The sequence below is a fragment of the Gracilinanus agilis genome, chromosome 1 (assembly GCF_016433145.1).
Source record: "Gracilinanus agilis isolate LMUSP501 chromosome 1, AgileGrace, whole genome shotgun sequence".
Classification (NCBI taxonomy): Eukaryota; Metazoa; Chordata; class Mammalia; order Didelphimorphia; family Didelphidae; genus Gracilinanus; species Gracilinanus agilis.
Window position 1 is genome coordinate 737,325,334 of NC_058130.1, and position 27,405 is coordinate 737,352,738.

Consider the following 27,405-nt stretch of genomic DNA (forward strand, 5'->3'; position numbering starts at 1 on the left):
TTGGAAGCAGAAGAGCATTCAAGGGAAGGGGATATCTTTGAGGTCTTCCTGAATTCAGAGAAGATGAGATCAGAGAACCTATTTGCCAACTAGTCCTCAATAGCAGCTTGCACAAAGATGGGGCAGGGAGAAGTCAGAGGATGTTCTAGAGCAGTGATTCTCAAAGTGGGCGCCACTGCCCCCTGGTGGGTGCTGCAGCGATCCAGAGGAGTGGTGATGGCCACAGGTGCATTTGGGACGGTGAATAACTGTAAGGGAGTGGTGATAGTATGAGACAGGAGGCGCTAAGTAATATTTTTTTCTGGAAAGGGGGTGGTAGGCCAAAAAAGTTTGGGAACCACTATTCTAGAGGATGCTGAGAGTGATGTAGCTGAAGACAACTCCCACTTAAAGCAAAAATACTTTCCTAAAGTGTCACCAATAAGGACATCACCCAGGCTCTCCCTGAATGCTTTCACTCTCCTTGCTAGAACTACATGGCTACCCCCAACACTAAAATTCTGTTTTTTTGTTTTAAGGACTCTCCCTCAGCTCTGACATTGACTAAAGGATTTTGATCTCTGAGATTTTGGGTTCTAAGTGCCCTGCCAGTTCTTTTGCTCTAAAGTCTGTTTTCTCTCTTTGGAAATCAGCCTTCTCCAAATTTTGCCACCTTTACAATCCATGGCCCACAGGAACCCTGGGCTGAACTAAGATGTTTATGTCAGGTACTGGACAGACTGGGATACCTGGGAGTCTTATACCAAGGAAGATTTAGACAGCAACCAATATGTCATATGAGAAACACCCAGCCAATGTATTCTCACCCACCAACCCCATACTCCCCAACTCCCAGGGCTTTCAGGTGGCGAATGCAAAGGAAATAGCCCTGGACAAGGAATCAGGAGATACTGAATTACCATGAGACCTTGGATAAGTCTCCTCCTATTTGGGGATTTTAATTAACTGTCTATAAGATGAAGGCGTTAGACTTCTCAAGACCTCTTGAAGTTATAACATTATCCATTTCTAAAATTGATGATCTGGGATGTACTGACTCAGTTAACCAGAGATTTTGGATAATCAACACATGCTTTCTCCTACCAAGCCCTCTTGAGATGTTTGATTGTCTTACCCTCAGGATGCTGGTCACTCTGTCTGAATCCTTTTGGAAGGCTGAGTACTGGCTCCCCCCTGGCTACACATGGGCTGACTTGGAAGATGCAGATGGCATCATATATCCGCATCCCAAGGACCTGCTGGCAACCATTCCCCTGACATTTGTCTTAACAATCATAAGATATGTCTTTGAGAGGTAAGTCAGCTTTTTAAAGTTTTAAAGTTCTCTTTTTTTTTTTATTTTTAATTTTAAGCCTATAGTACCTGGGATTCCCAAGTGATTTCCCATCCAAGTCAGACCTGACCCTGCTTAGCTTCTGGGATCAGAAGACATCATCAGGTTCAGAATGATCTGGCTATAGATACCCCATTTAAAAAATTTTAATTTTATTGATGGAATTTGTATTCATAGTTCTTTCAGAATATACCCTTCCCTCTTCACATCTCACTCAATGTACACTTTCTTTGTAACAAAGAAAAATAGTTAAGATGAACCAGGGCAGCAACCACATCTGACAGTGTACGCAAAATTCTGTATCCATAGCCCCTCACATCTATAAAAAAAGTTAATTTCCTCATCAACATCATATTCTATGCCTGACTTCCCACAGCCCTTCCATCTTTTGTCATCTTTGCCATTTTGATGGGTATGAATTGCGATATCTGAGTTATTTTGCTTTGCATTTCCCTTATTATTAGCATGATGGAGGATTTGGATAGTGACAATTTTTAATTCTTTTGAGAAAATTCTGTCCTATCCTTTGATGACTTATCTATTGTCAAATTAATTTTGGCTTTCTATATTTAAGTTAGTTCTCAATACATCTTTTATATAGGACTTTTGTCAAAGATGTTTAATGGGAAAGTTTTTTTTCATATTTAAGGATACAATTGTTAAGTTTTCATTTTTCATCTTTTTATTTCTTTTCCATTAATTGTTATGCCTTTTTTTTATAAGTCTATGATATGTCCTTGAATTTAGTTTTGCTGACACTCATTTCATCCTGCTGTGTTTCAACAAGATCTCCCTTGGGTCATCAATATACAATCCTTTTAGTTGACATAAGAAAATTTTTATTTTACATAAGAAAAACAGAGGTCCAGAGACATAAGGTGTCTTCCCCAAGGTCCCAAAATGGGTAACAGATTAGAGATTCCAACCTGGGTTGTCTAACTTCAAATCTAATATTCTATTCACCATACCACACAATTCAAAGTAGATTTACAAATTGTTTTCCTCCCCAAACTTGTAAGATTGTGATATTCGAATGTTTAATGCCTATGGGCAGTCCCTCAACTCTGAGAAGGGTTCCTCCAGTGGATGGAAATTTTAGGTTTAAAAAAACTATATAGGTACCATGTCCCAAACCTATATAGCTCCTATATATAGCCCCCAGTGATGTATTCACCTTTAATAGTGAATCAGAAGACAAAAATATTTTAATTCATAAGCATTTAATAAAATGTTAGGGTGAAAAAGTAGCTCCACATATCTAGGGCCTAGAGTCCCCAAAAGATAATGGAAAGAATTGTCACATATATGGAAGATAAATGGGGAGTCACATGTAGGTTATTTGTATGAAAGGACAACTTATATTTTTGATGTTACTGAGTTACGAATGCTTTCTGCCCCTAACATTGGTCTCATAATCATCTAGTTGGGCCTGGTCCATGCTGGTCTTATACTTCCTATCAAATGCTTCTCTCCTGACCCCCTGGTTCCCTGGTTGCTCACAGGACCATGGTCTGTTACCTTGGCTGTAGTCTTTCTTTAATACTTCTGGTTTCAAATTAGCTTCCTCAGCTAATGCTCTGCCAAGATTTTTTTAAATCCGTTCTTTTAGAAAAGTCAGAAGAATTCTTGTTCTTGAACCAGAAGAAATCTTCCTTTGCTTTATTAATACCCTACAGAGAAATTTTTCATCTCTCCAGAAGGAAATCCTCTGTCCTAGAAGCCAAATTCTTTTTTTTTTTTAAACCCTTACCTTCCACTTTATTTATTTATTTATTTTGTTTTTTTATTTTAAACCCTTAACTTCTATGTATTGCCTCCTAGGTGGAAGAGTGGTAAGGGTAGGCAATGGGGGGGTCAAGTGACTTGCCCAGGGTCACACAGCTGGGAAGTGTCTGAGGCTGGATTTGAACCTAGGACCTCCCGTCTCTAGACCTGGCTCTCAATCCACTGAGCTACCCAGCTGCCCCCAGCCAAATTCTTTATAATAAAAAACATAGTCTTTCCTGTCACCTAATGCCCTTGGCCATACCCAAGCCATGTCTTCTCTAATGGTACCTGGCTTGTTCTCTTATGTCAATAACTTCATACTAGCTTAGAATGGGTATTCTATTGACAACAACATTCATTTATTCAAAGGTTTGGATATAAATCAGACAATTTATTTGCCCAATGAATATCAAATACTATGGGGATCAAGAGAAAACCCTAAATTTATCCAGTGATCCTCATGTAGATAAGGGAATTAAAAAAGATACAGAAGGAAGCTATAGGCTGGGTCTCTACTTATCTCTGTTTCTTCCTCAGCCCTATTCTTGGCCCCTTCGTGTGTAGATGTAGCAAATCCTAGGCATACAAAAATGATAGGATATAATTGGGTCATAAGAAATAGAGTGGTGCTTTAGCATTTCTCTGCCTCATGTACTCAGTTCCAGTTAAATGGATGATGATGCCCCCCTTAAAAGCCTGGCATTCTCCTTAAATGAGTTTACTTTCTTCCCTCACAAATCCTAGAAATTCAACACTAATGCCACTTTCTCCAGGAAGCTTCCCTGACTTCTTTCTCTCCTTTGTCCCTAGTTAGTAATGACCTCCCCTTAGAAAGTACCCTTTCCTTTCAATGTTTAACTACACCTACCAAATAATATTATGGATATAGATATGGTTGCCAAGGGCAACGATGTGGTACAGTGGTAGAATCCTTGCCCTGGAATCACGAAGACCTAAGTTCAAATCCAGACTTGGACATTTACTAGCTGTGAAACCCGAATCAAGTCACCTAACCATGTTCGCCTCAGTTTTCTCATCTGTAAAATGAGCTGTAGAAGGAGATGATAAACCATTCTAATACCTTTTTCAAGAAAACCCCAAAAGTGGCCTTGAAGTGTTCAGACAAGACAGAAAAATGACTAAACAAGAACAAGTGGGTGCCTTATTTCCCAACCAGACCATAAGCTTCTCAAGGGCAGAGATAGTATCTTATCTAAAGTCTGTTTCTTCCCCTCCTGCTAGACATTGAGTGTGGTACGAAATATTTTATTATTATCAAGAAAGGACAATGTTTGCTCTTTGACTATGACTCAGCATTTTGGGGAATGCCCATTGAAAATGATATTCCTACCCCATTTCCTGAAAGCCCAGAAGTCCTTTCTATAAGGATGTAGGATTTAAATCAATGTCCAATACTCCAAGTATTATATTTTATAAAGTTTATTAATAATCACTTGAAGTAAAGGAATGAAAAGGAAACAGAAGTAAAAAAAAAAAAACCTAATTATCTAACAAAATTAAGACCACATGAACAATAGTCTCTTGCCTCTCACCTCACACCACATCCACCAAACATGATCATAGGAAGAGAGATGGAGAGGCGGGGCTACACCAAATTTATATCCTCCCTACATCAGCACGTAACATGAAAAGGAACATGAGATGCTGGGAATTGGAGTTCTAGGATACAGAAATTAATTACACAAGGAGAATATATAATGTTCTTTCCCCTCAGGTTAAGCATTCCTCCTTCATATAGCCAACCTCTGTTTTCTCTCTCAAGTTTTGCCAAGTTCTCCTTGGTAGGTGAGTTGGTGGACAAGATATGGTAGAGAGAAATCCCAAAGGGCAGTAAGTTGGAGAGTTGTACTCTTGCCTCTTTCTGTCTCCTCTCTTAGGACCATTGCCCTGCCCTTGGGTAGAGCCATGGGTGTCCGTGACCCCATCAGGATCAAGGCTACTCCCAACCCCATCTTGGAGTCATTTTTCTGGAACAAGAATAGGAATCCCAAAGAGGTAAGCAGGCCCCAGGTTTGGATGCCATTAAGGATCCTGGAAGCTTTTAACCCTGATCCCCTTCAAAAGAGCAGTCCTTATTATTCAGTGATCCTTGAATAAGAAGTGGGAGGTACTGTGTTGTTGTTTCCTCTAGAGTGAATAATACTCTGATTATCAAGTTCTAACAACCTCTAACTTCAGAGAGTATTAAAAGTTCACAAGATCTGGGTTCTGATCTCACCTCTGCCACTGACTATGGCATTAGTCAAATAACTTGAATTTTTTTTTCAGGGGAGAGATAGGACCTTAGTTTTCTTATATATAAAATAAAGGTATGATCTCTAAGGTCATAACCATGGCATGCATGGGCTTTCAGGAAGGACTAGTACCTCTGTAGAGGGCTTTATTTAGCCCTTTTTAGGACTGCCCATCTACCTTTGGTGTCCACCTTTCACCCAGCTCTCACCTATAGCTCCAAGAAGCTGTAGCATATGCAAATAGTCATACCTTGATAAAGCCATCTTGGCAGACTAGCTAAATGAAGTTGAGGGTAACTAACAGACCTCAAACTGATAGCTGAGTTAGGGGGATGTCTACACCAAGCATGTGAAGACTTGTTCCAGTAGAATATGCAGATGATAATAAAATCGAAAGTAAAAGAACTATTGATTTAATAAATAAGACTAGAAGCTGGTATTTTGAAAAAACAGATAAAGTAGATGAAGTACTAGTCAATCTAATAAAAAAAAAGGAAAGAAGAAAACCAAGTTGACAGTATCAAAGATGAAAAGGGAGACCTCACCTCTAATGAAGGGGAAATTAAGGCAATCATTAAAAACTATTTTGCCCAATTATATGGCAATAAATATAGCAATCTAGGAAATATGGATGAATATTTACAAAAATACAAATTGCCTAGATTAACAGCAGAAGAAATAGAATACCTAAATAATCCCATATTAGAATATGCAGATGAAAATAATTTGTTCATATGATCATGAAGGCAGCTGAAGAAGGCACTTTAGAGCACCTAGAGTTTGGTTAGAAATTGAAGGTCCAAGGATCATCCACTATCCACTATGCATCTCTCACTACTGACAGTCCTCCTAACTTTTGTCTTGCCACTGGACTTCAAAGACTCTGAAAGTGAGTGATTTTGATCCTCACTTAAATATAACTCACAAATGAGATATCACCCCTTAACATCATTGGTTTTCTTTGAAATGAAGGATAAACAACCACAACCACTTTAATTCAGGTCCTCATCCTCTCTGTCCCCACTTCCCACAATTGCAATAGCCTCTTAATTTGTTTCCTTGCCTCCACTGTCCTCCCTCTAAAATCCACGTTCTGCAAAGTCATCAGTCAGAAATTCCTAAACCTTTTGACCATGCCACTCCTCTGTTCCCCTGAGTAACTTTGTCTTGACTCTAAGATAAAATACAAATGGGTTTTTTTTTTGACCTGTAAAGCCCTTTACAATTTGACCCCAGGCTACCTTTCAAGACTAATTGCATATCATTATTCCACATGCTCTATGTTCTACTCAAATTCACCTACTTACTGTTATTTGCACTTGACATTCCATCTCCTACACCAATGCCATTGTATAGGCTATTTTCCATATCTGGAATTCTCTCCTTCTTCAGGAATGCTCTTGCTTCATTTTGGAAATCCCAACTCCTTCACGTCTTCCCTTCAAGAAACTTTTCCAAATTATTAATATCTATTGAAATTATTTTCTATTTATTTACATCTATTTTGTATTTAGTTACCTGTATACACATTGTCTCCCTCTAATAGAATGTAAGGTCAGTGAAAAGAAGGAATCTTTAGTTTTCATTTTTTCCTACTGCCTACTGGCAGGTTGGTTTCAGACTCCACTTCCCAATATGGACCTTCTCTTCCTCAAAGGGCAACAAGGCTATAGCGGGGACCATATGTGACTGAGGTATTGAGGAACATACCCACCAGCTTTGGAGGAGGGATGTAGATGGGAGGAGGCAGCTCCTTGTACCCTACCCTCAGTCTCAAGCCCTTTGGATTGGAGCATGTCTACTGTCATGTTCTTGGAAGCTTCAAGCCTCTGAGGAGCAGAGTGAGAATTCCCTGAATAGGAAAACAACATGAGCTTAGGGAAGAGAACAATCACCAGAAGCTAAAGTTCTCCTTTTGTCTACCCTACCTCTAATTTTGTTCTACTATACCCAGGATGAGTTGAATCACTTGGCCAGCCAATGTGGCCTCACTGTGAGGCAAACCCAGTGCTGGTTTCGATATCGGAGGAACCAGGAACGGCCATTAGTAAGCAAGAAATTCTCTGAAGCCTGGTAAGCTGTGGGGTGGGGAGGGTGAGGTGGAAACCTATTGGAAAATTAGTTCCAAAGTACCTTGAATTGTGTCAGACAAGTCATATTGTGTCATGAGACAAGATCTAACTTAGAAAGCTGGGGCTCTATTTGTTTATTTCTCCACCTACTTCCTCCCACCCACAACAATAAAGACTCAACCCTTCATCTTTACCTTTGTTCTGTATTTTCAGTTGGAGGTTATCATTTTACTCCTCAACTTTCTTTGGCGGCTTCTTCATCTTCTACAATGTGAGTATGTCTTATTTCACCCCCACCACATAACTATCCCTCCTCATTTGGCTCCTCATCCTCTTCATTCCCATTGGCTTTGGCTTTGTCCTTTTGTCTTTTTCTGCCCTTTCCTTCTCTTCCATCTTCCTTCCGTTCCTTCTATCCTCTTGTCTTCTCTCTCCCTATCCATTTTCTCTATGTTCATCTTGTATCTTTTTGCTTTCTCCATCTTTCCTGTCCGTTCTCACACTCTACATTCCCATGTTCCCAGCTCTCATCATTCCTTAAACCTTACCTTTTGTAAAAACTTTTGCTTCTCTCCATCTCTCCTTCTATTTATATCTCTCTCCCTCCATCCCTTGTCCTTTCTATCCCCTAAACCAGTGATGGACAAACTTTTTAAAGAGGGGGCCAAAGGAAAGGAAATGCTCATCTGTCAGTCTGTTTCATTGTATTGTATCCTATGCGTTGTATTCGTCAGATTAAGAATAATTTGAGCGGGCCAGATAGAACATTTCAGGGGGCCACATCTGGCACACAGGATGTAGTTTGCCCATCACTGCCCTAAACCTTTCCATTCCACTTTCCTTGGTTTTTCTCAATTCCACTCTTCTCTTTCCAAATCCTTTGTTCTCTTAGACTCGCTACATACATTTTACTCCCATTGTCTTTCTTTCTCACATTTGTTCCCTTTTTTCCTGCCCATTTCATCGTGACCCCAACTTTACCTTCTTTCCAATACATCTTTCTCCGTGTGAGCCTTGACTTATCCATCTTCTTATATGATTCCACATTATAGCCCCTGAGATGCTAGGGGATGGAGAAGGCAAGGTCACAGACTCTGTAGGGATGGGGTAGCTAGACCAATCAGTCTGAACAACAGACAAGGTGAGCTAGAAACCCTGAGTCAGATTATGAATTGAAACAGAAGTCACTCAATCATAGAAATGAGAGTTTCAGAGGGAGCAAGGCCAGACTTGGTGGGTGAAGGGAAGAGAAAGAAGCTGATCACAGAATCACAGAATTTGAAAATTGGAAAGGACATCAGAAGACATCTCATCCAATCTATATAGGAAAGGAGTCCTCATTATAACATAACCTGACAAATGATCATCCCTTAGTTTTGACTTGAAAACCTCCATGAAGGGAGAACACACCACCTCCCAGAATAGTCCGTTATATTTTGGGTCAGCTTTCACCATTAAGAAAATTTTCCTAAGATCTAGCCAAAATTGGTCTCTTTGTAATTTCCACCCATTATTCCTGGTTGCTTTCTGAGGCCAATCAGAAAAAGTCAAATTCCTGTTCCTTATAATAACTGACTTGAAGACAGCTATCATGTTCCCCTTGAGTCTCTATGCCCAGTTTATTTAGTAGATCCTCAAAGGATATGAATTCAGAACCCTTCACCATCCAATTAGTTGCCAAGTCTTCTGATTCTATTTCCAACATAACTCTTAAAACCACCCCTTTTTCTCAACACTTTCATCACAGCCACCCTAATTCAGGACCCCATCACCTTTGTTCTCCTCTACTGCAATAGCCTCCTAATTTATGTCCTCTTTTATAGTCCATCCTTCACACAGACATTCCTAAAGTTCATACCTGATCAAGTTCTTTTCCTGTGACATGAAACTTGAATTATTCTCTATTGTTTCTAAGATCAAATCCAAATTGTTCTCTTTCTCATGTAAATCATTTCACAATTTGGCTATAATCAATCTTTTGAGTTTATCAAACATCATCTCCCATAAGTACTTTATATTCTAGGCAAATTCACTTGCTTTTTATTAGTCATTGTCCTCCTCTGAACAATCTCCATCTTATCCATGTCCTTAAACCATGGTATTCTACTGAGTTGTCCAGATGAAGTCTGATGAGGATAGAATACAGTGGGACTACTCCTCCATATTGCAGGAAGCTAAACCCCTCCTAAGACATTCATTGTCCTTAGCTCTTTTGTCTGCTATATTACACTACTAAAATCTCTGAATGGTTTTGTGAAGCAGAAAGAATGGTTAATATTCCAATTATTTAGAAGCTTCCTAGTTTGACAGACCTCTCTAACCCAGTCCATGAAAGAACTAAAAGAAGGACCAGATGCTAATGGTCTGGAGGGAGGTAGAAAGAAGCAAAGAGTCAAATCTCTCATCTATCTAAGTGTTGCACCTCATAACTTTGATTCTGATTTGTCCTGATCCTAAGGAGTTGGGAGAAAGGAGAGCACAGGAGCAAGATAGGAAATGGTGTAAAGTGGCTATGCAATCATTCCTTTTGAGAACTTAAGAGTTCCCTGTAGGAAAGCTCAAAAGCTATGGAGAAGAGTCATTACCTGTAAGGGATGGTGATTCTGAGAGAATTATCTAAGATGTGTCCCTTGTTTCTTCCAGAAAACTTGGTTTTCAGAGCCAGAGACAATATGGAATGGATATCCTAAGCAGGTAAGCAGTCACTGGACAAGGTCAATTCATTGAAACCAGTACTAGGAACAGTAAGGAGGAAGAAGAGGAAAGTTAGCATTTATATGGCATTTTAAGTTTGTAAATCACTTTACAAATATTATTTCATTTGATCCTCACAACAACTTTGTGACCTAGGTGCTATGGTTATCCTCATTCTAGAGATGAGGAATCTGAGGTAGACAAAGTTTCAATGATTTGCCCAAGGTCACACATCTAGTGTCTGTGACTGGATTTGAACTCATCTTCTTGATACCGAGTCCAGTACACCATCCACTGTAGTACTAGTATGTACTACTAGCAACAACAGTATATGTAGTTGCTAAACGCTCTTTACATTTTCCTATACTTCCTTCAGACTCCTACTTTCAGGATCATATTCTTAACAATGGAAAGCATCAGAGAGGTTGTCTAGCCTAGTCCAAAACTGAACAAAATTCTCTTTCATAATTACTCAAAAAATGGTCCCATTGCCTCTAATAAAAGTTCTTCAGGGCCATTAGTGAAAAGAAGAAACCTCCAGAGGGCAGAATGGCTCAGTCTCACAGAGCTAGCAAAAAACCAGAGAGTAAGGGTACAGAGTGGACAGAGACCCAGGCCTCAGCAGTTGGGACAAAGCCATGGGTCTCACATGCTAGATCCAACCTGAAAGGTACACAGATAAAATTGAATTTTTTGGGTATAAGGGAAAGATCCAAAACCTCTCCCCCATCTACTGTGCTGAGACCCATGGTAGGAATCTAGCTGACTGAGATCCCAGGGCAAAGGCTGCACCTGCAACAGAGTACCTTGGTGCTATCCATGGGAAGCTCAGGGCTCTGACTGGGCAGCTGGCAAAAAGAAGTAGAGAGGAGGTCCTAGGGTAACTACTTTCAGCCTCCTTCACTTTCACCTTCAGCCTCTGCTGGCAGCTAGGGAAGATCTGGTCTCAGTGAACATTAATACTGTTAAAATTAATGGGTGTTAGGGCAGCTGGGTAGCTCAGTGGAGTGAGAGTCAGGCCTAGAGACAGGAGGTCCTAGGTTCAAACCCAGCCTCAGCCACTTCCCAGCTGTGTGACCCTGGGCAAGTCACTTGACCCCCATTGCCCACCCTTACCACTCTTCCACCTATAAGACAATACACCGAAGTACAAGGGTTAAAAAAAAAAAAATTAATGGTCAGCTCCATTAGCCTAATCCAGTTAATAAAAGCCCAAACTCACAGATCCAACAAATAAGCAGAAGAGCAAGAATGTAGCCAATAAGGAGGGGGAAAGAAGGAGAAAATATGAGTTAACAGAAAAAGAAAAAAGAAATTACAATTGACAGCTTCTATTCAGGTAATGAATAAACAACAAATGGAACAGAGGAGGACCAAGGAGCACCAAGAAAAAAACTCAGGAACTCCAGCAAATTGGACACAGGTTCTGGAAAAACTTAAAACACAATTCACAAAACAATTAAGAGAAGTTGAAGAAAATTGAGAAAAGAACTTAAAAAGCAAAATAGATTTTCTGAAAATAGAGGCACATGAACAAAAACAAGAAAAAGGTGTCTTAAAAGCCAGAATTGACCAGCTCAAAAATGAGGCAAAGAAAGTATAAGATAAAAACAATGGCCTACAAAGAAAATAGATCAAAAGGAAAAGGAGGATCAAAAAAATCTGGGATAAAATTCAGTATTTAAAAATTAGAACTGAACAATTAGAAGCAAATGACTTTACAAGGCATTAAGAATCTATAAAACAAAATCAAAAGAATGAAAAATTGAGAAAAATATAAAATACCTCATTGCTAAAATAACAGACATGGAAAATAGATCCAGGAGAGACATTTAAGAATTATTGGACTACCTGAAAATCATGGCCAAAAGAAAAGCCTGGGCATCATTCTACACGAAATTATCCAAGAAAATTGCCTTGATATTCTTTTTTTTTTTTTTAATAAACCCTTACCTTCTGTCTTAGAACCAATACTATGTATTGGTTCTAAGGCAGAAGAGTGGTAAGGGCTAGGCAATGGGGGTTAAGTGACTTGCCCAGGGTCACACAGCTGGGAAGTGTCTGAAGCCAGATTTGAACCTAGGACTTCTGTCTCTAGGTCTGGCTCTCAATCCACTGAGCCACCCAGCTGCCCCCTGCCCTGATATTCTTGAACAAGATGGTAGAGACTGAAAGAATCCACAGATCACCTCCTGCATTAAATCCCCAATTGACAATGCCTAGGAATATTATAGCCATGTTCAAGAACTTCTAGACCAAGAGAAAGATATTACAAACTGCCAAAAAGAAACAATTCATATATCATGGAGCCACAGTCAGGATTACACAGGACCTGGCTGCATCCACACTGAAGGACCAGAAGGCATGGAATATAATATTTCATAAAGCAAGTGAATTGGGTCTGCAACCAAGAATCAACTACCCAGAAAAATTGACTATAATCTTGCAGGGAAAAGTATGGCCATTTATTAAAATAGAAGATTTCCAAGCATTCCTAAAGAAAAGACCTGACTTAAACAGAAAATTTGATGCCCAAACACAGAACTCAAGAGAATCACCAAAAGGTAATTAAGAAAGGGGGAAAAAATTAGGGCACCCAATAAGTGACATGATTTGTATTCCTATATGAAAAGATGATACTGATAACTCTAAAAATTGTTATTATCATCAGGGTAGCTAGAAGAAGTATACCTAGATGTTACAATCATAAACTGTATAGGATGATATGTCAAAAAAAAATTAAAAATTAGGGATAAAAAAGAGGATAATACTAAGAGAAATGGGAAAAGAGATAAATTCACATCAAACCTAAATTGGGTCTTCTGAAGCTTTCTTCTGTTAGCCTAATTCTTTCATTTGGAATCATCTTCCATAAAATGGCCATGTTCTACTTTTATTTTTTTTTCTCCAAATGAACCATACTCAATTCTTTTGATAGATCCTTATTATGGAGTGACGTCAAGGTCCATAATTATCCTGGTTACTCTCCTTTGCAACTTTCTCTAGTTTTTCAGTGTCTTCCCTAAAATATGGTACCCAGAACATAAGCCTGTAGCCAAATTCAGCCATGGCCAAATTAGGTTCAAGATAGTTCCTTCTCTTTCTGTAATTTGTTGACTTGAACATTCCCTACCAAAGCTATCCCAATTCTTTTCTATCCTTGAGCTGCTCATATAACCTCTTTCACACAACCCAACTCAGCTGAGGATCTTGTTCCATACTTTATTGAGAAAAGAGGACACAAGCTCTCTCTTTTTCCCTTGTCCAGATCTCAAAGTCCCTTGATATCTTCTTTCTTTTTCTCTTCTTCCAATCATTTAGAAGCTTCTTAGTTTGACAGAACTCTAACTCAGCCCATAGCCTCTGAACAGAAAGAAGGACCAGATTAATGGTCTGGAGGGAAGTAGAAAGGAACAAAGGGTCAAGACTATTATATATCCAAGGCTTACAACTCATAAGTTTGATTCTGACTTGCCCTGACTCTGGGGAGGATGAAGAGATGACTTCTCACCAATGCCAGTCCCTCTACAGATTTCTTTGAATTCTTCCCCTTTTGTCTCCTTCAACAAATTGATCCATAATTGTGTGCAAAAGGACTTGTTTAGTGCTTAATATTATTACTCTCAAAACTTAGGCTAATATTGAATTGTTTCTTTTGGTTGTTTCATTACATCAATGACATATTGAGCTTGAAGTCCACTAAAATAACTGGATATTTTTCAGACCAATTGATAACTAACAACAAGCTCTATATTATACTTGCAAAAATAATTTTTTAACTGTTTTAACTTTTATAAATTTATGTTTATAAATGTATGTAATTGGTGAAAAATAAAATATTATCCAAGAAAATCCCTTACCTATTATGTGCCAGGAACTGGGGATACAAAGAGAAAAATGAAATCATTCCTACTCTCAATATGTTTAGATTCTGTTAGGGAAAACAACATGTACATGCACATATCATTTGTTCTGACATGTAGACACACATTTATATACTTGCACATATATAAACATACATACACATACAATGTATATAGATAAGACAGACTAATTTAGAGGGAAAGACACTAGCAGGGGGCAGCTGGGTAGCTCAGTGGAGTGAGAGTCAGGCCTAGAGACAGGAGGTCCTAGGTTCAAACCCGGCCTCAGCCACTTCCCAGCTGTGTGACCCTGGGCAAGTCACTTGACCCCCATTGCCCACCCTTACCACTCTTCCACCTATGAGACAATGCACCGAAATTAAGGGTAAAAAAGAAAAAGAAAAAGAAAAAAAAAAAAAAAAGAAAGAAAGACACTAGCAGCTGAGGATCAAGGGAATCCTCACAGAGAAAGTGGTATTTGGACTGAATCTTGAAGGAATATAATGATTCCTAAAGATGTGGAAGTGAGAAAGGATTGTATTCCAAGCATAGGGGACAGGCATTGAGATGGGAAAGGGAAAGTGACATTAGACAAGAGTAAGGAGTTCTCTTTGGATAGATCATATTATATATGAAAATGAGCAATTAACAATTAGACTGGAAAGGTAAGTGGGGGAGGGATTGATCAAATATTAAACACATTAATTTATTTTTGACCTTTCAGATAAAAGGGAACCAATGGAGTTTATTGAACTGGGAGGTTTCATTCTCTCTGGCAGTTGCTTGTAGGATGAAATAGAATAAGGAGACTTAAGGCTAGGAGACCAATTAAAAGACTACGGAGGTAATTTAGGTGAGAGGTGATGAGGGCCTCTGGCTACCTGACTATAGAGAAGGGGACAGATATGAGGGATGTTGGAGGAGGTAGAAACAAGAAGATTTAGGAACTTATTGGATATAGGGGAGGGACAGGGAAGTGTTGAGAATGATAACCAAGTGACATTGCAAACCTCAGTTGGAAGAATAGGGCTGCTCTCAACAGAACAGGGGAGTTTGGAAGAGGGATTTGTTTTGGGGCAAATATAAAGAGTTGCATTTTAGACATGTTGAATCTGAGATGCCAGAAGATCATCTAGAATGAGGTCCAAAAGTCAGTTGGAGATATGTGATTAAAGTTCAGGAAATAGAGACTAGGGCTAAGACATAGATCTAGGAGTCATCAGAATAGAGATGACAATTAAATCCAAGGCTTTGATGAAGCACACTAAAAAAGCAATAATATTAATAATTTACATCTATATAACAATTTAAGGTTTGCATATGTTTTACATGTATTATCTCTCTTGAGCCTATTAACGACTCTGGGAGCTGGTGCTGGGATTATGTCCATTTCTCCAGATGAAGAAACAGGGTTTTTTTTTTTTACATTTTCTTTAACATTTTTTAAAATTTCAAGTCCCAAATTCTCTCCCTCTTCTCCTCCTCCCATCTCAGTGAGGTGGTAAAAAACTGATTTTAAATTTTACATGTGAAATCATATAAAATATTTTTCTATATTAATTATTTTGTGGAAGAAAGCTCAAACAAGAAAGTGAAGAAAGTAAAATATTATATACTTTGCTCTGGATTCAGATTCCATAAGTTCTTTCTCTGAAAACAACTGGTATTTTTCATCATTTTTCATCAAAGTTCTTTGGGATTGGCTAGAATCATTGTATTGCTGAAAATAAGTTATTCATAGTTGTTCATTGTACAATATTTATGTTACTGTGTACAATGTTCTCCTGGTTCTGCTTACTTCACTTTGTATCGGTTTGAGTATTTCCAGGTTTTCCTGAAATAATGCTGCTTGTCATTTCTTATAGTACAAGAGTATTCCATTATAATTATATGCCACAACTTATTCAGCCATTCCCCCAATTGATGGGTATTCCCTCATTTTCTAATTCTTTGCCACCACAAAAAAAGGAAATACTATAAATATTTTTTTACATATAGTTTCTTTTCCTTTTGGTTTTTTGTCTCTTTAAGATATAGAGCTAGTAATGATATTGCTGGGGTCAAAGGGTATATCCTGTTTTATATACCATTCAGCATAGATTCAAATCCAGAATGGTTGAATCTGTTCACAACACCTCCCCCGACAAGAGTACATTAGTATCTCAATTTTCCCACATCCCCTCCAACTTTTGTCATTTTCCTTTTCTGTGATAATAGCCAATCTGATAGGTATGGGGTAGTATCTTAGGGGGTTTTAATTTGTATTTCTCTAATAGTGATTTAGAGCATTTTTCACTTGACCATATATAACTTTAATTACTTTCTCTAAAAATTGCCTGTTCATATCCTTTAAGCATTTATCAGTTGGAGAATTACATATATATTTGACTCATTTCTCTATATATGTGAGAAATGAGGATTTCATTAGAGACCTATTAAAAAAATTTAACTTTCATAATTATTGTGTATTAACCTTCATCCTATTTTCCCCTGTTAATTCTACTCTCTCTCCTTTCATCCTGACCATCTTCAAAAGTATTTTGCTTCTGACTATCACCTACCTTAAATTGCCATTCCTTCCATCATTCCCTCTTTTCTCTTTTTCACTTCCCCTCCTACATTCTCATAGAGTAAGATAGATTTCCAAACTCAATTGAGTGTGTATATTCTTTTGTCTTTGAGTCAATTCTGATGAGAATAAAGTTTAAGCATTCCTTTCTCCACCTCCCCCACCTTCCCTTTCACCAAAAAAGCTCTTTTGTACCTCTTTTATGTGAGATAATTTACCCCATTCTATCTCTCCCTTTCTCCTTCTCCCAATTCATTTCTCTTTCTCAACTCATCATTTTATTTTATTAGATATCTTCCCAGGTATCTTATCCTATCAATTCAAACCCTTGCCCTCTGTCTATGCATAATACTTCTAACTGCCTTAATAATGATAAAGTTCATAGGAGTTACAAGTATCTTCTTCACATGTGGGGATATAAACAGTTTAATCTTATTGAATCTTTCATGAGTTCTCTTTCCTATTTACCTTTTTATGCTTCTCTTGAGTCTTATATTTGAGAGTCAAATTTTCTATTCAGCTCTGGTATTTTAATCAGGAATACTTAATAGTTATCTATTTTATTGAATGTCAATTTTTTCCCCTGAAGGATTATACCCATCTTTTCTGGAGAGGTAATTCTAGGTTGTATCCTAGCTCCTTTACCCTTCGGAATATTGTATTCCATGCCTTCTAATCCTTTAATGTAGAAGCTGATATTCTTTTGTTATCCTGACTATATAACTCCACAACATTAGAATTATTTCCTTCTGATTGCTTGCAATATTTTCTCCTTGACCTGGGTGTTATGGAATTTGACTATAATATTCCTGGGAGTGTTTATTTTGGAATGTCTTTAAGAAATTGAACAGTGGAATCTTTCCATTTCTATTTTATCTTCTGGTTCTAGGATATCAGAGCAATCTTCCTTGATAATTTCTTTAAAGAGGATATCTAGATTCTTTTCTTGATCATGGCTTTAATCATTCTTAGATTATCTCTCCTAGATCCATTTTCCAGATCATTTGTTTTATGATATATTTTACATTTTCTTCTATTTTTTCATTCTTTTGATTTTAATTATTTCTTGATATTTCATGGAGACATTAGCTCCCACTTGTCCAATTCTAATTTTGAAGGAGTTATTTTCTTGACTGAGCTTTTGTAACTCCTTTTCCATTTTGCCAATTCTACTTTTTAAAAGTTTAAAGATTGTTTTTTTTCTCATTGAATTTTTGTGCTTCTTTTTCTTGTGGCCAGTTCTGCTTTTTAATCTACTCTTCAGTGGATTTCTGTGCCTCTTTTATCAATGAGCCTATTCTGTTTTTAAGCTGTTATTTTCTTCAGCATTTTTCCCCTTCTTAACAAGCTGTCTACTCTTTTTTCATGATTTTCCTGCATAATTGTCATTTCTTTTCCCAATTTTTCTTCTACCTGTCTTATTTGATTTTTTTATATCCTTTTTGAGCTCCCCCAGGAATTCTTTTGGGGCTTGAAACAAATTCAGATTTTTTTGGTTTTGGATTGATTTTGTTCTCTTCTGAGTTTCTGTTTTGGTTTTCCTCATCACCAAAATAATATTCTTTGTTGAATTTCTTTTTTGGTGTTTGTTCATTTTCCAACCTTTTTCTTATCTTTTAACTTAAAAAACTATTACAGGTATACTCCATTCCTGTGGTGAATGGGGCACTGTTCCAAGCTTTGGGTTTTTTGCACAACTGCCTTTGGAGGTAGTTCTGGGGACTTATAAATTTTCAGTTCTTCCACAATGGCATGATCTAAGGAAAAGTGTGTTTAATACTTTCCCAAATTGTTCTCTGGTCTTTGAGCAACCACAAACATTCTTTTCAATCCTGGAATTGTGGCCATAGTCTCATACTCCCCTGTAGCTACAAGCACTGATATGTGCTCCTCACCCTGGAACTACAACCCAGGACTATGACCTCGATCTGTGTGTAGGGCAATGCAACTGAATCTTGCACCCAAAGCCAGCAAAGAGAACACTGTAATCTTCTTACCAGTTGTCAAACTCCCATCCCATCTGTGGCCAAGAGCTCCAGAAGCCATTGCTGCTGATTCAGCCTCTCCCAAGGCCTGCTGAGATGAAGATTGCCTTGGTGTGCTGATCTACACTGCACTACAATCCCTGGTACAACAGACCTTTTGTGGTGCCCTTTTCAGTTATCTTGAGCTGAAAATTTGTTTCACTACATCTTTTTGTGGGTTATGTTGCTCCAGAATTTATTTTCAGCAATTATATCAAAGTGGTTTGAAGAATAATTTGGTAGGAGGTTCTTATACATTCTCTACCATACTTGGTAAAATTAATAAATGCTTGTTGAATGCTTGATTGTTGGTCATGACCTGACTTATGGAGGACTTGTTCCGGGAATGTTCTAACCACAGGCCATAGCCTAGTCTGGCTGGACAATAGGGTCAGGGAGGGTTCCTGAACAGTGTTCTCCTATTGAAACCGGGGTCTGTTTATGGGCAATACCAATGACCAAGTGGCTTCTTTGACCCTCAGCCTCTACAGCTTACCATATACTGGTGGTACCTCATGGAGCTCAGCTTCTACTGCTCCTTGCTACTCACTCTGATTTTTGATGTGAAGAGGTCGGTGAGTATGGAGGGAGTCTAGGTTTTGGAAAAGTCCCTGTATTCCCAATCAGAAGGGACAATAGCGAAAGGGGGAAAGAGTCTGACTTCTAGTGTCTGTCCCCATTAGAAAAGTATTATGTTTATCCCAGTCCCTAGGATCAAGCACAAGGCCTTGTCCCATGGAAAAAGCAGAGACAGATCTGGCCCACCTGAACTTTGTGGATTTTAAAATTAATATCCAATATTCCAAGTAATATATTTTAAAAGTTTATTAATAATTAAAGTAAGAGACCTAGCTATTCAGCCCACTCCCCAGAGCAAAAGAGAAAGAGAGAGGTAGAGCTTCTGAACTTATACAAAATGTGACCATGCAAACATGGACAAAGGGAAAAATATTCCGGGTGATACAGAAAGGAAGTTTGGGTAATGTAGTTTTAGGGATTCAAGATTTTCCAACTATACCACTTAGTGTACTCTGTGGGAGACTGGGTAAGGAGACTAGAAACTCAAGGGCAAATTTCATTCTATTCAATTCAAAGGTCTAGATACTTTCTCTAGAATTCCTACTACTAGGTCCATATCCAATCCACTCTCCAACTCTCCTTCCACCATGCTATCAGACACTTGACCCTTCTATCTCATTTCTTCCTCATACCTCACCTAAGTCTCTGCCTCTCCTTGATAGACTTCAGCCTTCCCCCAAAAGGATTCTCGTGTATTCAGGGCAGAAGTAGTAGAGGGAATGGCTAAAAGAGGGTAGTAGTCTAATCCTGAACATGGGAAAAGCCACCTACATCCTCTGGAAAATCTGTGAGGTCCTGGCCTCATGGCTGGCCTTCTCTTCCTAGGACTTCCGGGAGCATGTTATCCACCATTTTCTTTCTATCACTTTGCTCTCATTCTCCTATTGTTCCAACTTCGTGCGTATTGGTGCCATGGTACTGCTGCTACATGATGCATCAGATATCTTCTTGGAGGTAAGTAGAAGAGTACAGTTAAGATGAGCCTGAGTCTCTTGGGGGCATCTCATGTGTATAGGAGCCACAGACACAGAGAAGGGAGCTAAATCCCCCCACCTAAATCCCCCCTATCATTATTTAGTCCATTGTGCCTGGTGGCCTAGGGTTCCCTAACAGAAATAGGAATTTAGGACCTACATGGACCTGGTTCCATTCCTGAGGAGGGGAAAACGACCCCAAGAGAGATGTAAAATGTTTTCTCTCCCTGGTCCTGTCCTTTCTTGTTTTTGTACCATTGTTAAGTTGTATCAGACTCTACATGACCAATGGACTTCATTCACGTTGCTTTCTTGGCAAAGATACTGGAATAATCTGCCATTTCCTTCTCCAATGTATTTTCATTTCACAGATGAGGAACTGAAGCAAACCGGGTAAAGTGACTTGCCCAGGGACACACAGCTAGTATGTGTGTGAGGCCAGATTTGAATTCAAATATTCATGACTCCAGGTCTGGTGCTCTATCCTCTCTACCACCTAGCTGCCCCCAGCTTTGCCCCTACCAGAGAGTAAAAGTCCAGGGAAATCTCTAAAAAAAAAAAATTTAGTTAAAGTTCATATCTAGGGTCTCCCTAAATTGTGAGGGAAATGCTAACTGGATCCCTTCTAGGCATAGGACAGTTATTTATTTTATCCATGAAGGGAATATCTTATGCAAAAGACTCCCAAATATGCATTAGCAAATATAGTCAGTTCTGCTATAATCTGATATGTTCCCAACAAATGCTGTGCCATCCAAAAATCACCCCAAAAACCCCATAGAATTTTGAGGATAATGAGTTTAAAGGCACAAAACTCAAAAACTCAGTGGCACACACACACACACACACACACACACACACACACACACACACCCCCAAAACCAGATGGGAACCTAATAAAAAGGATAGCACACTTTTATACATATTAATTAGATAATAAATACATAAATAGTCCAATAAATGGTGGATATTCCCTTTGCCTTGGGCTGCTACTCCACCTACGCCCAAAGTATACATATAAATTAGCATAAGACCATGCAGGAAGGGAGAGGGAATAAGGGACAAAGGAAGGGGTGGCATAAAGCAGCCCTTCTCTTCTGCTCCCAGTACTAGAAGACAGACAATAACACTTGACCTTAACAAAGAACTGAAGGTCAGTTGTGACAGTAGATACCTGGAAAGGTTGCAGCTTCTGAGTTACTGTGAAGTGGTGCTATTTTCTTGGTTCTGTCACTATTTTTTGCAGAAGAAATTGAAGTAGAAGAAAACTCAAATTTCCTGTTATGCTCAAACTGTTCCCTAATAAATCTTTGCCAATGAAACAAATTCATGTTTTCAAAAGACGTACTATAGCAGAACTGATTATGCAGAAATATAAAACATCATTCCTAACTCTCGTCCCTCATTTTTTTCCTTCCTGAAAGGCACAAGTCCTTTGTGGATCTATGTGATATTTCACATTGACTTCAGGCTCTCATTGTCAAGGTCAAGATTTCCTCTCCAGCCAGGGCACAGATTACTGTAGTCCTTCAACAGCAGGACCATAATAGGACTAACTGCTTCTCTGAGAAACTCTTCTCCTTCTGATCAATTGATACTTGAATTCAGAGCTCTGGAATTTCTCTAGCCATAAGGTTATCACCAAAGCTGGAAACAACTATTTCTCGGAGTCACTAGTCTATGACCTGTGCTGCAGAATGACAGTAGTGAAATCCCTTCCCCATCTTTGTTGGCTATCCAAGGGAGCAAAAGTGTTAGCAAAGAGCTCTAATTTGAAGGGCCCCAAAAAGAGAGTTGGAAAAGATGTTTCCATAATTCTCATGGTCCAGTCAGGGAGGGGAGTTCCTGTCCAAGTCTATCTTCCTGATTTTTTGTGGACAGTAAGCACCCCTGTCATGAGAACTAATTGAGAATTGCTGTATCATTCTAGAGTAGTCTATATTCCTCTGTAAAGACCAAAATAATTGTCAGGACCCAGTCCTACATTTCAGGAATTCTCACAGCAATGAAGTTTCAAGTCTAACTCTAAAGACTCCCTATTACTTCTAGATCAAAATAAAATACCTTTATTTGGCATTTAGAGATCTTCAGAATTTGATCTCTTCCTTTCTTTCTAGTCTAATTAATCATGAATTAGATGGCCCAGTCTTGCTGACCTACTTATTGTTCCTCACATTCAACACTTATCTCTTTTCCTTTTGCTTTTGCACTGGCAGTCTCTCTGGGCTGGAATGTTCTGTCCCTCCTCATTTCTGCCTTGTGGAGTCCCTTGCTTCCTTCAAACGGTTTAAACATCACCTGCAAAAGATCTCTCCTACCCACCCCCAATTGCTGGTGGTGCCCCACTTCCTCTTGAAGTGAGAAAGATATTTTTTCCAAAGAAAAGAGTTAATAGTCAGGCATGAATTTTAGGAATCAACAAACAAGAACATTCTAGCGCAGAAGGTATCAAGCTTTTTAAAGTCTACATCTCTCTCAATAAAACATTTTTTGAGCTTGCATCTTCTATATATGTGCATTTATTTATAAATTATTCCCTTGTTCTCTTGTACTTATATGAATACATAAAAGACAAATAAAATTTTTGAAAGGTAGAAAAATATGAGATAAGCAAATATTTTTAATTTTACAAAAATGTATTTAAAAAAACTTACTACCTTTGAGATCAATGTAACTGAATATTCTTTGCTATCTTTTTTAATCCTGTGTATGCTTCGATTTTTAATAATAAAGAGCTGAACCCAAATCCTGCCAGACCTGAGTTCAAATCTCATCTGACACATACTGGCTATGTGACCCTGAGTCAATATCTGAATCTTTTAAGGCTCTAAACCAGAGGGGTCAGTTAGCAATATTCTACATTGCAATGGGAACAAGATTAAATGTAACTGAGAAATATTTAACAAGATAAATAAAATAGAATATGTTTAATGTTAATGTGGTTTTCTAAGTCAATGTGTGGCTAAGGAATCTTGATGGCAACTTAGTGACTTTTATTGTCTTATTTGAATTTGATTCAACAACTGTAGGCAAAGGTGCCAACTCAAATTGGTAGAGGGGATTTGCTTATCCCAGAGTTCCCCAGACCAGTGAAATCACAGATCCAGGCTCCATCCCTATTCCTATCTAATTAGATCAATGTAGCTAGCTGAGCATGTACATTTCCTTTCTTAAAAAAAAAAAGAAAAGAAAAAGAAAATGCTTTGTCAAGAGATCCAAAATACAAGTCATAAGTATTAGTGAGAAAAAGAAGTGTCAATGCGAAAATGAGTGAAAGAAAATTGTCTGTGATTACAGCATAACAAAGAGTACTTGATATAAATCTATTCTTCTTTGGTGTTGTTATACCTTATGTTAGGTGACCCATTGGCTAGAAAACTCAACCTGGAGACTGAAAGATATGAGTTCAGATCCTGCCTCAGACACTAATTGTGTGACCCTGGAAAAAATCACTTAACCTCTGTTTGCCTTAGTTTCCCCATCTAGAAAATGGAGATAATAATAGTACCTACTTCCCAAGGTGATTGTGAAGAAGGAATGAAATTATATTTGTAAAATGCTAAATATATTATTTTTGTTATCTATATTTGTTTTAATAAATTTGTTTTAGAATTATTTATATTTATTTTTTATTTTATTTTTTATATTTTTATTTTTTTATTATTTATCATTATAATTGTTTTATATTTGAATTATATTTTTATATGAGTTTGGAGAACTGAAAATAGGCCACATTAGGCAAAAGAGTGCAGGAAGGTGAGTAATAAGGTTGGAAAAGTAGGTTGGGACTAGGTTATGAAAAGCTTTGAATGCCAGACACAAAGATTTCTATTTGATCCTAGAGATGACAGGGAGTCTTTGGAGTTTTCTGAGTAGGGAAGTGATATGATCTATCCTAAACTTTAGAAAAATTACTTGGACAGTTGGGTGGAGAATGGACTGGAGGAATGAGTGATTGAGGTAAGGGGTCCAATTGGAACCCTGGTTACAGTAATCCAGGCAAGAGAAAATAACCCTAATTCTGATGGCTTTGTAACTAAAGATAAGAGGATATGGGAACTGCTAGGATGGTAGAGCAAAAATAAAGAATCAAGGAGACCCTGGGCTTTGAAAGCTGAGCAACAAGGATATGTGTGAGAGAGATGGAGTTCTGGAGAGGGGTGGATTTGAGGGAGATTCTATCAACAACTATTATCAAAAGACATCCAGGTGTGTTTATTCTGTGTCTAGCTCTGCCCTACTCAAAATAAAAAGAATGAGAAAAGGTTTATTCTTACTAGTTAACACTCTGGAACTCAACCCATACTCCAAGGTCTAGAAAAAGCTTCCTAAGACTCAGAGCTTTCGGAAAGTAGAACGAATTCTCTGGGAGGTGTGATAAGTTCTCTATCTTTGTAAGCCTTTGAATGAAATGATTACTTATCTAGGGAGACTCTTAGAGAAGTATAGACTGCACTAACTACCCTCTAAAGCTCCTCCCAGTTCTGGGTTTATATATTTATATGTCACCAAAATTCTCTCTGTTTTCTCCTTCCAGAGCTGTAAGATGTTCGTTTATGCACAATGGAAACAAATTCAGTACATAGCATTCGCCCTCTTTGCCCTGGTGTTCTTTGTCAACAGACTCATTCTCTTCCCAGTCAAGTGAGTCTGGGCCTAGGAGGTGGGATGGGAGGTGGGCAGGGAGGAAGAAAAGGATCCGAGTTTTGAGGACCTTCGGGTGCCGAAAGTTGCCTCCTAGAAAAAGGAGTGAGCCTCCTGCCTAACAAGTCTTTCTTTGTGTGAAAAAGATAGGATGAAGTCAGGCCATGAAGGTTTAGAAGTCCCTTTAGGATGTCCTTCCCCCATTCCAGGGACTTTTCACTCTTCTACTCTAATTTCTTTGGGGATAAGGGATTATTTCTAATGACCAAGGGATCTAAGACCTGCCTCCCCCACCTTACACATTGTGACCCTTTCAATTCCTCTGTCTCTCTTGCAGAACCATCTACACCTCCTTCCTAGTTTTCCAGACCAAAAACCAGTTCTTCTTCGGATACTATTTCTCCATTGCCCTTTTGATTCTTGTACAGTGTCTTAATATCTACTGGTCTTCACTCATCGCCAAAGCATTCTGCAAGATTTTAGCAGATGGCCAGGTAGGTACAAACCTAACCCTGGTCCACTGACCCAACACACCACCCTCCCACAAGCAGCAGAGGAGAAAAGGGGAACAAATGAGGATTATTGTAGGTGTCCTAGTTCCAGTAAGCACCCAAGTAGTACCAATAAGGCATCTTATCCAATATCCTTGTCTTGTTCTTCACCCCTTATCTTTGCCAATCTCTCTCTCTCTCTCTCTCTCTCCACATATATATATATACACATGTATACATACCTTCCTCTCTCCTCTTTTTATTCTCTTCTTTTCTCTCTCTCTTTTTCTCTCTCTCATTTCACTCATACCACCTCAATCCATATTTCTTTTCCACTGTGTTTCATCCTGCATATTCAATTAGGTGACAAATCTTATCACTTATACCTCTATAATATTTCACTCTTCTAATCAATTCTCTCTTCACACACAGCATCCTAGTTCAGGTCCTCATAGCCTTTCACCTGAACTAATTAATACAACCTCCACACATTTGAAAAGTGGTTTTCCCAAAAATATAGATTAGTCCAGAGAGAAAGGAGGTGATAGAGAGAACCATATGTTGAAGAAGATAGGAAGGGATGAGATCAAAGGAGTTTATGAAGTTTATGCCTGGGTAAGGAGAAAGATGACATTTTTTATGTTAGAGAATGATGAAGGAGATAGTGGAAGAAAATGCCTGAGTGGTATGAGAAGAGGAAGAAAAGAGATGAGAGAGCTTTCATTGAATGACCTCAACTGTTTCAGGGGGAAAGGAGGTAAGATTCTCAGCTAAGAGAGTAGAGGAAGAGACCTTTGGGAATATTGAGGAAGGATGAAAAGATTTGGAAATTCCAAATCAATTATGAAACTCATTAAGGGTGGAAGAAAGAAGAGTACTCTGATTGTTGATTGACAGCAGCCACCAGGTCCTACACTAAGTGATAAATTCATTTACTGAATAAAGAATAAATTTTTGTAATGAGAAATGAATGGATGAATGAATGAATGAAAAGATACTTATTTAAAAATCTTACTATTGTGCTAAAGTCCAGGAACACCAATATAAAATTGAGGCACTCTCTACCCTGAAAGAAGGGGAGACAACATATAGAGGGGAATAGTGACCAGAGAAGGATATTGGTTTGAGAAAAATGGTATTCATGTAGAGCTTTAAAGTTTGCAAAACACTTTATAAACATTATCTCTATGGGGAAGTCATTTGGGATTGTGATTGGAGTCATAATCAACCTGTCCCTTCCTGGAGCAATAGAATGTGGATACATGTTCCAAATCTGAAAATCATAGAAAGAGAGTCTGAGGGTTCATACAGTACCAAGGTAAATGCAAAGTCCAGTGAGTCCAAAGGGTGAAACAAAAAGCAAGACCAATGACAAAGTGACATAAAATATAAAATCTGTTTGTCAATTAACATCACGTACCACTTGGTTCCATTCTACTTTTCTAGTCTTATCATACATTGCTCCCATTGCATCACTCACAGTTCTGTTGGGCTAAACTGGTTTTCTTGCTGCTTCTCAACAGGATACTTCATCTCCCATCTCTCTGTATCTTTGCATATGTTGTTCCACCCATACCTGAAATGTAATCTCCTGTCTCCACTTGTTGGAATTCCTTATTTTTTCTAAAACTCAGCTCAAATGTCACCTAAATTAGACCTTTCCTGATTTCCTCCCCATCTCCAACTTCTATTGCTACCCATCCCAAAAATTTTGTGTCTATTTACTTTGTATACATTCTGTATAAAATTTTATAAGTTCAGGCTGTTTATCCTGATAGAATGGAAGTTCCTTGAGGACAGAGCCTGCTGCATCCTTTTCTTGGTTTCTGCACTGTTTTACAATGTGGGAGTCTTAATAGATGCTTGCTGATTGCTTGATTGTCCCTCTGGTTCTCAGTTGAAGAATGATCTGAGGAGTGATGTAGAGGAGGAGTACATGAGTGATGAGAAGTCTGCAGTGAAACAGCAGAACAAGGAAAGACTCAAATCCAATGATATCACAGGCACTCGAGCCCGGAAACCAACTTACCACTGAGCCTCTCTGCTAGTAGCAGAACCAAATCAAGTTCATTGAGGATCCCTGGATGACTGGTTTCCTGCCTACTTGAAGATTATGTAACCTTGGAAAATATCTGGTTAT

At 38.4% G+C, this 27,405-nt stretch overlaps 1 protein-coding gene across 1 annotated transcript; it reads left to right on the forward strand.

Annotated features, from left to right (window-relative positions):
• Window positions 1–852: 852 nt before the first annotated feature.
• On the forward strand, window positions 853–27,300 carry LOC123256814 (ceramide synthase 4-like). Its single transcript, XM_044685374.1, has 10 exons — window positions 853–1,294; window positions 4,999–5,116; window positions 7,310–7,428; window positions 7,641–7,698; window positions 10,071–10,121; window positions 19,060–19,152; window positions 19,982–20,110; window positions 24,668–24,774; window positions 25,112–25,268; window positions 27,163–27,300. The coding sequence occupies exons 1-10, from the start codon at window positions 957–959 to the stop codon at window positions 27,298–27,300; spliced, it is 1,308 nt and encodes a 435-aa protein (XP_044541309.1). The 5' UTR covers window positions 853–956.
• Window positions 27,301–27,405: the final 105 nt, after the last annotated feature.